Source organism: Vespa mandarinia, chromosome 3 (genome assembly GCF_050613455.1).
Source record: "Vespa mandarinia isolate Hongniang chromosome 3, ASM5061345v1, whole genome shotgun sequence".
NCBI lineage: Eukaryota > Metazoa > Arthropoda > Insecta > Hymenoptera > Vespidae > Vespa > Vespa mandarinia.
In genome coordinates, this window is record NC_140812.1 from 2,219,249 (window position 1) to 2,234,160 (window position 14,912).

The window sequence follows — 14,912 nt, forward strand, 5'->3', positions numbered from 1 at the left end:
TGGTTTATTTCACTAAACTGAGAAACGCGAAACATCCTTTCGATCTACACGGATAATTATTCTGATCACCAATAGAAACTTTGTGTATTATATTTACACAGAATGTATAATAACTTCTTAAATTAATCATAAGTTATTTCTTGCGGTAAAGTCAATAAGAAGGGTCGACGAACATTCGAAAAAAAAATAATTAGACGATATTAATTTATAAACTCTCTGCTTTTTCTTTTGCTTTTGGAAGGTCTTATGTGATTTAAACGACTGGCAATGATTGTTATAGCGCTCTTTCAAATAAAATTTTGTTTCGCAAATGGTGGAATACATCTGCCAGAATACTATTATGAGAGAAACCCCGGAAATCGCAATGTCTGGTCGAACGAAACCGCAATGGTTTCGACTTACGTTAACCGCAACTACAGGAATTACCGGCCATTCTGGTAATTAGTAAATGTTACATGTGTCCTCCTTGTAGACATGTCATGAACTTCTACCTTTATACTTGATCTTTAGTGTTCCATTTAGAACAAGTAAGTTCAATACTTATCGACATACTCACGAATTTTTTACGATATTTCGTGAAAATTTGATAGATAAATATTTAATTAATAGCGAAAGTCGACGTTACGATGGAAGTTTAGCTAAGTAAAAACGTTTATTCAAACAATCTGCCTCCCTTCTTTTATGACTTTTTAAAATTTCTCGTACAAAAGTTTCTTTTTAAACAATTATTAATAACTTGAGAGCAATGGATGTTCTCCTTCTCTTTTTCAATTCAATTTGCATATAGTAATAAACGAAAGTATTCGTACAATAAGGAAATAATAAAAGAAATAATAGTAAATCAATAAATTTTGTTGAATAAACTTTATACAATATTTAGAGCAATATTCAACATAAATATACATTTATATATATATGTAAAGTTTATATTTTATAATTTACTAATTAAATTTTCTAATCAGGTAGAACGTAGAATTTTGCGAATAATTAATAACAGCAGTTGAAGTTTCAACAGAGATTCAAAAATATAATAACGAACAGATACATTCTATACTTATTTATACTGCTTCATCGAGAAGGATACACGTCAATAGAGTTGCTAGGAAGAAACCTTATATTAGCGTAGTTAAAAAAAAGAGGTTTCAGTAACACAAGAGTATTTAAAAAATGTTATAACGTTCTGGAATAATATTATATTTTCCGACGAATCAAATTTTGAAACATATGCAGCATACTATTAAACATGGAGAATAAAGTGCTATTTTATGGGGTTACATAGTCTTGATGCTTCTATCGATGTAACTAATCTCTTTTAGTTGTGAACGATGCACCACATGTCGTATACGTTTAGTCTTCAGCAACTAAAATAAATAACTTTTTTTGAAGTCCTTTAATTGTCTATACAACAAACCTTCTATAGATAACAATAATGAAGTAGCACTCACGGTTAACTTAATGATGTTACGTAAGTTTTTCTAATCGTGTCAAGTAGAGCGAATATCTTTTATTTTTTCTTTGTAATTCGAATTTCGTTCGTGAAGTTCTCTTTATTCTTGCCCATTATATTCGATCCTCGTTATATTTTCTTTTCCTTTGGAGGAAGAAATGAAATGATCAAAAGATCGAGTTTAAATTTGTTATAGTTCGAATTAGGCAAACTCGAAGTGATGGAGTAAATTAATTAGTAATTTTTTATATAGTTAATTAAGGAAAGAGCTTGATATTTTTCCACGTTTATTCGTCTGAATAAGTTGAAAAGAGATGAAAAGGAAGATTAAATATGGCTGGATTTAAATTTAAAGTCTTGTTTTAACTTAATAGCAACGTGAATAAAAAATTAACATATATTGAACTCGATTTTCATGGTTAGACATATATGTGTATGTATGTAGATACGTTTCGACGATTATATTAATTAATAGCCATTTTGAATCGGGTGTGTAATACATCAATTCTTATTTTGATCGTAGAATTCGAAGCCGGTCCTCATAAATGCTGTATTACGTAAGGTTTTAAAGATACTTTCGATTTTTTCTAGATCATTTAAATCTTCTGTTCTCCATCTTTTTTCCGTGAATATGTATATATATATATATATATATATATATATATACATATATATATATATGTATGTATGTATGTATATGTGTATAATAAAATCAGTGATGCGTAAGGAAATTATACATTGCTGGAGAGAAAAATGTGAAATGAAATTTACTCCATTCAATGAATCGAGTAAAATTATTTTGCTTCCGCTTCATATAAAATTAAGCTTGATGAATAACTTTGTAAAATCTCTTGATAAAGAAGATCAAATCTTTAATTATTTGAACAAATGATCTCATTTCAATGATGTTTCCCAGGTTGAATGAAATAAAGCTAAAAGAAAGTATATTTATTAGGATACAAATCAAGATATTGTTTTATATTCAAAACATTAGTATACTAATCGAGATATTGTTTTGTATCGTAACAAAATCAAGAACTTGTGAAATATTTAAGTTTTGATGATAAATTCAGAAATTTCAAATTAGTTATTTAGGTAACAGAAGAATTTTTTAGATAACAAAGAATATAGTTTCATAATGAGTGACTTATTGGATAACTATAAGAATACAGAGTATAGAGTGTCGCTAAAAATTCATTTGTGATGAGGCATCGTACAAAATAAGAATTTTACCGTTTTAAAATTGACATTAAATTTTGTAAATATTAACCTCATGGGATTAATATGTATTCTTTTGCTTTTGTTGGCGTTAGAGTTTTTTATGTTATCAAAAAAATCTTAGTGAGTTTTGAGTGTTATATTTTATTTATATTTAAAATGCCCAATGTTTGCTTATATCAATATTTTTATATCAATGTTTGCTATATTATATTATTGTATTTGTATTGTATATCTAATAGAGGGAATTTGATTTTTCGACTGAATTCAGTATCTCAAAATCAGATAAATTTATCCATTCAAAAATTTGATAGACGGCAAAAAGTTCCACTTTGTTGATTATTGTTATCGATTTATCATTTGTTTACTTGAAATAAAAGGATCAAATTCAAGCGTAGCGTGCACTCGACGAACGATAGTTATTAAATCCGTGAAATTGCAAAGCGATTTGCATTAAAGTGCAAATTAATCTTAAAGCCAAGTGGTTGACTTTTAGAATTAGTTACACAGAGCGTAAACTTTTCGGGTCTATCGACCTTTTTTCCGTCTAACCTAGCTTAAATTTATTGTAAACTTAAATATTTTCACGAGATTTATTCTTCGCAAGATCTAAACGTCGAGCATTATCGGACGGTAGTTCAAAAACTTTTCGAGGTTTGATAATCTCTCCATAATCGGATCATTTTGAAATATCCTAAAGTTTCGGATATTCGAAACTCTAAACCGATAATCTCTAAAACGATTCTCGAACAAATTTATTTGCGTCACGCATTACCTCTTATTTTGAGAACAAGATAACTTGCATAATTAAATACGAGGTCCGACGAATATTTTCAATTCATTCACTTTTACCGAAATATATAATATACACATCGTACAATCCATTGTAATCGCTCGATCATTCGATATATTACGAAACGTGTTTTTACAAGAAGAAAAGGTATGTTAGGAGGGGTTTTACAGTCCTTTCAATCGATCTAAGAGAAGCATCATTAAATAGTATGGCTTTTTCGATACTTGACAGGAAATAATATTGAATCATAATAATCCCAGATTCTTGGTTTTCTTCGTCTTTCTCCTTCTTTCTCCTTCTCTCTTTCTCTCTCTCTCTCTCTCTCTCTCTCTCTCTCTCTCTCTCTTTCTTTTTTACTTTTTCAGGAGGCTACACAAAAACGAAAAAAGAAGGGACGTAGGCTTTGGTTAATATATATATATATATAGTCATGCTTTCGAATACCATCCACTTCCGGCTTTCCGTTTCCTTTCGATGAAAAGCAGAAGGTAAAGAAAGAAAACGAAAACCGAACGCCTTGGCTATGATCTTCGATTTTTCTCTTCTTTTCATTTTTCATGTATCCTTTCATTCGCATTTGCCTATAATCTTTCCAAGAAGCTTCGATCCATTTCACTTTTCTTATTTTTTTCTTTAGCGAATATTAGGTTATTGAAATTGTGATTGGATTATCGTATCGTCGATCTGATATAATGAGCTGAATTACAATTTAAAACTCTTATGATACGAAGACGAGAAAGGTGTATTTCTAACGAAGATTTGGCAACGATCAGTAAGCTGATATGATCTTGAATAAAGTTGCCAAATAACTTTTGGTTTCGTTCTCAAAGCGAATATTAACATGGCAAAATAATTAATAATACTCGATATGTGTTGTGATGGAATTAGAAAATATCATGATTAATTTGATATCGAGCATCTTAAACAGTTCTTCGTTGCAATTTGAAAATTTCACAATTTAATATAATTAAATTATTTATTACTTGCTTTGAGATTTTTCGTAATTATTCATGCATATATTAAAACTAATTGCTTGTAGATAGGTATCACTTTTTATTTCGTTAGTAATTATGCTAACGAATTATGCATCTATCATTAAAAAGCGAAGCTTGAAATAGATTTTTCGTCCAAATGTAAAATATTGCATGTTGTCAGACTTTATACTTATATTCCATACCGATCGATCAATGTGATTGATCATCGTATGAAACGGGTCTTAGAAACTAATATAAATAATTTTTTCGAACATTTTATTAAATTTAGAGACATGCGTTTTTATTATACCTTTTCCGATCGAAAATATAAACTTTTCAATGATTTTTAGTTAATAACTTTGTTTATCGTTGCACGACGATAGATCGGATGACGGATCATCACTTTCATATAATGAAGCGAATAAGCGATATGAATCCAATATGCGAAGCGAATTTGAATCAGGTGATTGAATTATCGATTGTGAAACTGTCTCTACATTAATTCTAGATGATCGAGGTTCGTGTATTCGAATAGAATAATTTCACCAAATTGTGTTCAATAAACTTGACTATTTCTTTCTATGTATATATTATATTTTCTATAGAATAGTTCCCTATATTTTGTAAATATTTAAAAATATTATTTCAATGTATCGATATCAAGATAGATCCAAAAAAGATTCTCTCAGAAGTTTCTCTCTTTCTCTCGAACACATACATCTTTCTCGTTTCTTTGAAATGAATAAATATTCGAGAGGTATTCAATAAAAGACCATTTCGCATAGTCGTATCGAAATCTTCTCTCAAAATCTAGACATGTTCGTTTATTTGTCCATTCATATTTTCATCGGCAATAAGAGCGTTGGTCGAAAAGCAACAAGGAAAAGGAAATAAAAAGATATCTTTTGTGAGAAACAGGAAAGACCTAGAGGAAAAAGAAAGAGAGAAAGATACCTACATACGTACACATACATATATATACATATATATATATATATATATATATATATATATATATAGAGAGAGAGAGAGAGAGAGAGAAAGAGAGAGAAAATGCGTCTCCATATCGTCAGATATTCAAATGGAAAATTCCAGAGCGTGAAGTGAATGTCTGTAGCTTGCATATAGGCGATATCATAGGAAAATATTAAAGCAGCGGGGTTACGGTTATTCAAATTAGGCAACCGTATCCGTCGACTCATGAATGGAAACAGTCGTTGATGTGGTAGTAAGGATACGAAACTTCGCGACTTTTCCAGATATTCGCATCTAAAGCAACACTTCATCCGAATCCTCTTAAAATGCATCAACCGGATCGTTTTAACGACTTTGAGTCATTTTAACTTTTCCAGACGACAATCTGATTTCGTTTCTGGATATTTCACGTATCTATTTCAAAATATAATAGGGCATTGATTATCAAAAACAACGGAGCAACAAATAATAATATTCGATAATTGATCGAGAGAAACAAGAATAGATTATGTTTGATGAGAAAGCAAGGATGTTTGTTAAATTTTAAGTATATTTTTATTACGAGAAGAATATTTTGAAAAAGTTAATTCTTGTAGCGATAATAAAATAATGAAACGTTTATAAAACATTTTAAAACATTCATAAGAAAGTAAAAAATCTTTATTATACATAATAATGTTATGATTCATTCAAATGATTTTCTTTTTATATTCGAATTTTCGTTTAATCGATAATATAATAATAAACGTTTAACTCTATGCTTATCGTTATTCGTATTTAATGGTGAAAATTTCTTTTTGCTTTTTCTTGCATTATTTTGCTTTAAAATTGCTCAAAGAAATGATAAAAGAAGAAATAAATGGAACACTTTTAAGGGACAAAGCGTATAAAGCTTTTAGAAACGATCAGAGAAAATCAATTGCTTAGCCTTTGAGAAATTTACTGCATGAAATTGCGGAATCAATTGCATTGAATTATCAAGCTGATCGTTTGAGAATCAATTTATGAAATTCGTAAAATCCTTTATTAGACCGTTTTTCGACGAAAAATATTAAAATTGTATGGTTCGTCGAAATAATGTAAGTGGTGTTTAGTATTTGGCAATTTTTTAAGCAACAATTTTAAAGCAAAATAACAAAGACTTTATAAAATACAGATAAATAAATAAATTCTCTATTGTCTTTCGAGATATACGAATTTCCTTTCGTTTGTATATTCGGTCGACACTCGATGCTCGATAAAAACTCAAAAATTCTGCTTTGCTCTGTTCTCTTATACTCTCGTCTAGTCTTTTGCATCGGTAATCATATCTTTTTTTCCCTGGCTTATTATCGTTTTTTTCATCCAAGTATAACTTTTAGAACGTGGGCCTACAAACTACGTCCAAACAAAGCGCATTCAGACAAAGTGCGGCTAGACGTCGTCTAATCTTCGCACGTACATAGACACTCATTTTTATCGCTCACTACTTCTAGGATTACGCTTAGACTATCATTTCTTCAACACTCATAGATACGCACGAACATTTTCTTAATCCTATGATAGGATATCTTAGAGATATCTAACATAATATACAAAGAACGAATTAATCGAAAAAAGAACAACACGAATATATAAATAAATAGATATTTCGAATGAAATAATAATATCAATTAAACGATTTTCATTCAATCGACAGACGATAGAGCCTATCGTATGTTATGTATTTTAAAATAAAATCTTCGGAAAAAAGAAGAATAAATTAAACAGGCGATCAATTTTGACAGATATACTTTCAAGTTTTTAACTACGTTCCAAAAATTTCGTTCTTCGAAAAACCTATTTTACGTTATTTCTTTTCTTTTTTATTTTCCTTTATTCCCCTCTATCTGTCTGTCTCTTTTTCTCTTTTCCATCGATAACCGATAAATCTAATTCATTTGTCGCACTGTATTGCCAATGCGATAAATTTGTAAAATTAGTGAGAAATCACCGCGATTATTTAATCATGGAATTTAAACATGGAGTTGACGAGGTGGAAATTAACGTTTTAACTAAATTCGCGTTAAGTCGAGTGTGCAATAAATAATGAGAAAACCAATCGAGAATTATATATATATATGTAGATATTTATGTATAAATATATATATCTACATATCGTCAGATATAATGTTCTATCAATAAGCTATACTCTTTTGCATTTCTTTTTTTATTTCGCGTATGATCGTTCCCGATATAATCCATGAATTTCTATCTTTCTGGGAATTGTAATTTTCTAGATTTCGAATCGAGCTCGTTATTTGGGATGTCTCAAAAATTTCGAGCCTTCTTTTTTATTCCCAATTGATATATCCCAAATCGGTTCATATCACTTCGATAATAATCGGACTTTCAAACATATTGACGGCTAAAAACATTTTAGTTAATTAATTTCCCTTTGTAAGAAGCGACGTTTAACGTGAAGTTTACGAGCTATCATTATTAATGCTTTTCAATACAATTACGTTCCACTTCTCTTTGAAACGTTTCTTTAGACTTCTTTCAAATTATTGACGATAATAAATTATTCCAGGTTTGGATTAAAATAATTCTTGTCAATTTTCACCTTTTGTCGTGATTACTATATCATTACTTAAGATGATTATACTCTAAGATGAAAATAATAATTACATATTAATAAGATTTAATTCGTAGAATGTCCCTTTTTTTTCAACATATATTTGATTTTACTTTTCTTATCTTCTCTCGATAAGAAAAAATATTTTCTTATGTGATAGTAACCAAAGCGTTTTAAAAGATCGCTTTGTATCTCCCCTTTCTTAGTATTTTATTACATTTACGACCTTAAAAGTCATTTTGTTAGTAAAGGTCTAGAGAAATTTAACATTGAAGTCGTTAACTTGACATTGAAGTCGTCGACACAACATTTGTATCAATTTTCTTTGCGTAAACGGACCCTTTCTCACGTGACGTTTCGTATATGTGTATAAAATAAATACGAGTGGAACGTTAGAAGAGTAAGTTGATAAGTCATCGTGCGTAGAGTGTTTTTAATTGAAAATACATGTCGTTTAAGACATTAAGCCGAGTCACAAAAGGATCTTTTTTAATACATATTAAGCATCGATATCAAGTATCCATTAGAAATTAACTTAATGAAAAATTTAATCAATGATCGAAGAAAGAATATCAAATTTAAAAATTCGCGTTCAATATTACGTGTATAGAATACGCATGAAAAATTATCTATTAACTTCCTTATGGATTCTAGATTTATAATTCTCTTTACAATTACGTCTATAAATTGAAATTTCAATTGTACAATCTCCAATGCAAGGAGTTCTTACGACGTTGTTTCAATTTGCCAATGAAAATGAACGCTTCATTCATTTGAAACGATATCCAAACTCTTCTTTCATTTTCAAACTTATTTTCTCTCATTGCTTCTATTATTATTGTTCCAAAGACGAACAAATATACACATGTTTGTCCGCCTAGAAAAGTTTTCTGGCAAAGAAAGAACTTGTAAAAATGGATTTTCAGAGAACTTCAGGAAGGATTACTCGAATAATCATTTATTCCAGAGCATTAAATAAAAATAATAATTTTTTTATCAATTTCATTGGGAACTGGATCAGGGATGTTACAATATCGTCTAACGTAACCGACTGATAAAGTAATATTGCGTTATTTTTCCTTCGGTCTGCGATCGAAAAATGTAGACGAATAGAATGAAAATAAAGAATGACATGGACAGAGATCTCCTGTCTGATAATACTCTCTATTCTTTTTCTTCGAAATACGCAAGATATCTTTTTGAAAGTTGACGTGACATGATCATAGAATTTATGTTAGATTCGGCGCCGGGAAGCTATACGTGACCAAATGGAATAGCCAAGCGAATTAGAGAAAGGATTTCTCGCTTCGGAAAAAGTCCTGCACTGAATCTGCTTCTTTTTTTTATTCCTCTCTGACCTTTTCACTTCACTGATCTTCTTTATCTTTTCTTTGTTACAATCACACTGTGAACCACTTCTTCAATGATTCAATTCCTTTTCGAATTTATAACAAGATCTGATCCGGTATAATCAGGTCACTGAACTCCTGAAATCTATTCGTTTGAAATGAACTAATACGTACTGATCGTATGCGTATCCATATTGCATATATATGTATTTCAAAGGTGTAATTATGTCGATTTTATTTCTTACGTCAAAATTAATATTTTAATGCGAAAATCTCATTTCAAATTGACTTTATTTCAATTTATAATCTTGATATTCCAAGTTCGTAAATTGTATCAATTTATTTGCTAAGAGCTTGCAAGAACCGGTCGAGCGTTACATTGCTTGGCCATTGACCCTTACACACACACACACTTACACACACATACACTTACACACACACATATTCTCTCTCTCTCTCTCTCTCTCTCTCTCTCTCTGTATCTCTAAATAGTATCCGACTAGAAATCAGTTACTACTGGTGCTACTGCCGCTATTGTATGACCGCAAGCAAGATATTCATTTCAAGTGAATTTGACCAAGCAAAGTTAGGATTGTCTCTGATAACAAATCTTTGACAACAAGAATGAAAAATCAATTGTTTATTTCGATTTCATTGTAATCATTGAGAATTGCAATCCTTTCGTTGGTTGTTGTTATCTTATCGGTAAATACTCCAGGCAGATTTGGGTAACTTTAACGTTACCAGATTCGTAAGAAATAAGTCAACACAAACATTGCAACTTGGAGTTTTCGGGTCCACACTATACGCAATCCTTATCCTTGTTTTCCTAAGGACTAAAAAAAGAGAAGTGGGTCACCCATGCCATGGACGGAGAAGCAAAGTTTATTGGCCCTGTTATATCTCCGTACTCATACTATTTCACCAAGACCAATCGGTAGATAGCTAATCAATATTGATTTTTTCTAACTTGGAAACTGTGAGAAATAACAGATGCTAATAGACTACAAGAGGAGGAAAAAGAGATTCAAGTACAACTCGAAGGCAATCGCATCAGATAGACTCTAGAACTCTTCTGCGAGAAGTAAAATAACTAGTTTGTCATGAAATAGATCACATCGATCTGTTGTTATTTCGTTATTATATGATAAACGAATTAACGTCAAACATAAAAAGAATATGTCAGATATGTTTTTGCCAACCAAAATGTCCTTGACGTTGTAATGATTTATTACAACGCATGATTTTCTCTAACTTTTTCAATACATCATTAATACGTACACCATTAATAATACCAAGTTCAGTGTACTCATCGCGAAACGTGCAAAATGTATTTCAAATCTATTGTTGAATAATTTTTATTTTATTTATATTTGCAATTTTTTTTTCTTCTTCTTTTATTTTTTCTTTTTTTGAAGAAATGGAAAAATTTACCTGCCATGATTTTGCGACGGTGGCATCATACGTAGGCGGAGGTGAAGTCATTGAAGGGATGGTATAGACAGGTGGCGATCGGTTTTGCGAATTCGTTAGACTATTTCCGGTATCGTTGACCATTGCATTTGGTGTATCCGGTATAGTCACGTAGAGAGCCTCAGATATGGTTTCACGAATCGGTCCATTGAGTATGTTTGAATTCGGATCTGTAGAAAATCGTAATTAATTAGAGTAGAGTAAATTAAGTTAATGCAACCAGATGACTATTCTTTTCTTCGAGATATTGCTGAAGGAGCTCTTAAACGAAAGATAGTATCTTTCGAAAGTTTATCAATTAATTTCGTATGTCTGGAAACCTATAGTTCAATCAATATCAATTTGATGATATTCAATTAACAAATATAATAGAATTGATCGAAACTAATTAAAATTTAAGAAATTATTTTTTTTGAAAGTTATTGATATTGTTAATGTTAAGACCAGGAGTCTTAAATTTATGACGTTCGTCCCTCGTATAGACCAGATTTTATCAGGTCAGACGTCCTCATAAGCAGGTTTGGAACATTAAACAATTTGCCATGAACTAAAGAGTACAAAAAACAGGAAAATGATCAGAATTATTAGAAAACGGCATATGACGAACGAAATAAGATTATCGATTGATCGATCATATAAGACAAGATCTAGAAAGTAAAAGATATTAGTGCCTTTTTAAATATTAAATAAGCATTTAATAAAGTTTGTCACACCAATATCCTGTATAGGCTAAAAGAATTCTGTATCATATTGCGATCGTACTTAATTAATAGGAAATTTGAAGTTCAATTTCAAAAAGTAATTATCTCAGCCTTTCCAATCAACTCTAGAGTTCCATAGGGAAGCGTGCTTCGACCTATCCTGTACCTTACTTACACTGCAGATATACCAATTTCTGCAAAAGTAATCACAGCTATATTTGCAGATAATACGGTAATTCTTTCAATCTTTCCGAATTTACTACAAATTTACAAGAACATCTGGACAGTAAAGCTATCTTAAAAAAAAAAAGTTTAAAGCGCACAATTAAATGAAAATAAATTAAACTATATAACTTTCAACGTATGCAAAAGTATATGGCTTTCAATGCAATTAAACGATATAATAATTTCACAAAAAGAACTCAGTTAAATACGTCAACATAATTTTAGATAGGAGATTAGCATGGAAAGAGCATATACAGGCCAGGTATGCTTGACTTAAGTAAAAAACAAAAAAGCTGTACTAGTTGATAGGAAGACGACGTAAATTGAAATTAGAAAACAACGATATACAAGATTATTCTAAAACCTGTCCGAATATATTTTATTCAATTATGTCCTGCACTTCGAATATAGAAACTTTACAAAGATTGCAATCAAATATTCTTTGCAATATATGTAAAATGATTATGTTGCGGACGTTTATGCAAATTTTATATTTCAAAATATGCAAAATATATGTAAAATTAATGCAAAATATATGCAAAATTTTTTCCGAAATTCTATTAATTCGTTTTGATATGTATATTTATTTTTTAGCTTTATCCGTACGAGATTATTTGAATACCACCATGACAAATTGGCAGCCATTGTTATTTCGCATAAATCAACATAAAAGTTATTTTCAATAAAAGTTATTTTATGGTATTGTGTGTTGGCAAATATTTTGAGTAAGGAAATATAAAAAAAATAGAGTAAGGAAATTATAAAAAAAATAATTATAACTTGTAAATCAATAACTTTATTTGAATAAACTTTGTGCTAAATATATATATATATATATATATATATATATATATATATTTTTTTTTTATTTTTTATTTTTTGTATATATTTATGTTGAATATTGCTTTAAATATCGTACAAAGTTTATTCAAATATAGTTATTGATTTACAAACTATCATTATTTTTTTTATAGTTTTCTTATTATACAAATACTTTTGTTCGCCGCAGTATCTTTTTACATCTACCTCATTTTTGATATTTCCCAAACTTTCTCTCTTCGAGAATAGAATCATTATTGATAGTAATTTGTATTTGAAAAATCATAATTCCATCTTAATTGCCATTAGAGGAGAGAAATCTTCGTGGTGTTGATATAAGTAAGTTTAATGTAAAAGCTCAGAACACAATATAAAAACTTAAAAAGTGTAAACTCAGAATTCAATTTAAAATTATTATACATTTGGGACTTTACATTTGCGCGAACTTCGAGTGCTTTATTGGGATTTGCAGTATTACATATTTACTTGAACTTAAGTAATTGTAATTTGCATCTTGTATATATCATCGATTTTCGAGACTTTATAGCTCTTGTTACTAAACTACTTTTGTCACTAAAGAGAGTTTGAATTTGTTTTCTCAAAAAGTAATTAGATATCACGTCTCTGAATTTATCGAACGCGATATAACTAACGGTAATAGAATTCATTAGGAATAATATATAACGTAATTACAAATTAACTTCATTATTAAGTAAATACGATTAAATAATAAAGTACAATTGGACGATTATAATTCATTCACTAATTGCATTTATGTTTGAGTAAATAAAAAACTTATAAAATCGATGAACGATCGAACGTCATTTATCTTGCTCCATTTACTATTGTTCAGCAAAACTAACCGCGTCTCCGTCGTCTTTTAGATAAGAATGTTGTAAATAAAATTTATGAAGGGAAGAAAAATACAACCATGAAAAATAGAATAGAAATGAATTTATGTATTTGTCAAAACGTAAGCGTTATATACGTGTAATATAACCGCAAGTGTAGCGAGCCAAAAACAGATCAGCTGTCATAAGAATATTTGACTTTTCACACGTCATTGGCATGAGTATGTCGAGTGGAATCCTTACGAGTTAAATGTAATTCCATTTTATCAATATTGTTGTAAAATGTTTTATAGATGAGTATTGATACCTTCGTGCGTATCAATACTCATCTGTAACATTTACGTACATTTATTCTGACGTAATATTTATTTAAATTTTGCGCTTATGAAATATATACTATTATCTCATTATACTATGAATATGGTGTATTATTATATAAGAATTTTCAATAAATTCAATCTGTATAATTCAATCTGCTTGAAATAAGAGTATTTGAGGACTTACGATTACATTCATTGCTAGAACTTATTTAGGAATGATTTTTAATATCAGTGCATAATATACAGAAACCAACAATGTGAAATTTTATAAAGTGTTGTTGACCATTGAAAAAAAGATTTTCAACTGTTTAATATATAAGTTGAAAGTTTATTAAATTTAACATTGAAAGGAAAAAAATAAAAATTCTTCATCGTTTGTACGAATAAAAGAAAGAAAAACAATAAAAGGAAATGAACGATTTAGCTTGGAAGAGAGAGTCTATTTTGATATCGGAAATCGAAAAAAGAGTGAATTAATCTTAAAATTCAACAGCAGAGGATGAATTGCTCGGTGAAAGCTTCGAAAAATAAAAGAAGCGAACCAACGATGGAATTGGCGAGTTGTAATATGAACAACAATAAACAATCGTTTGCATTGTTGTGCTGCGATACAGCTAAAAATGGAAAATATACATGTAAAATATGAATTTAAAAACTTTGGTAAATGTAGTGTTTTAGTTTATATAAGACATCAACAACAAAATATTTCACGATTCGAGGAATAAGAGGAATATAAACACTTTCTTGGGTATTTATCTTCCACAATGAGAAACAACGGCATTTTTAGTATTTAAACAGCATTGATATGTTAAGTAGCCGCAAAGTAAGAGCAAAAACAAACTTCTGTAAGCATAATAAGTGAAGTATTTGATAATCCTTTTTTGAGCTAAAAGACAGAGTATTTATATTTGAATACTGTTCAGTGAATGAAGTTGTAAGTGATGATTTTTAATTATGAGGATAACAAAATCTATCGTATCAAGAGATTGAAGGAAAAAGATTTGGATTAAATGCAGAAATCAGATAATATATGCTTCATGTGAACGATTGAAATGCACGAATAGAGTAGAGTTCAGCATTCATTCTCAATGAGTATTGATCAAGTTTAGGAGAAAAACGACGTTGTTCTTGTTGAAAAACGACGGAACTATATTACATATTTTCTAGACAT

The 14,912-nt window shown here is 29.6% G+C and overlaps 1 protein-coding gene across 2 annotated transcripts in view; it reads right to left on the reverse strand.

Annotated features, from left to right (window-relative positions):
- The window catches only part of LOC118446898 (uncharacterized), a 59,869-nt gene that overhangs the window by 3,920 nt on the left and 41,037 nt on the right, over positions 1-14,912 (reverse strand). For both annotated transcript variants that reach the window (XM_035878082.2, XM_085656067.1), the window contains exon 3: positions 10,787-10,995. In XM_035878082.2, the coding sequence (XP_035733975.2) occupies positions 10,787-10,995 (209 nt within the window). The remainder of the gene's footprint in view (positions 1-10,786; positions 10,996-14,912) is intronic.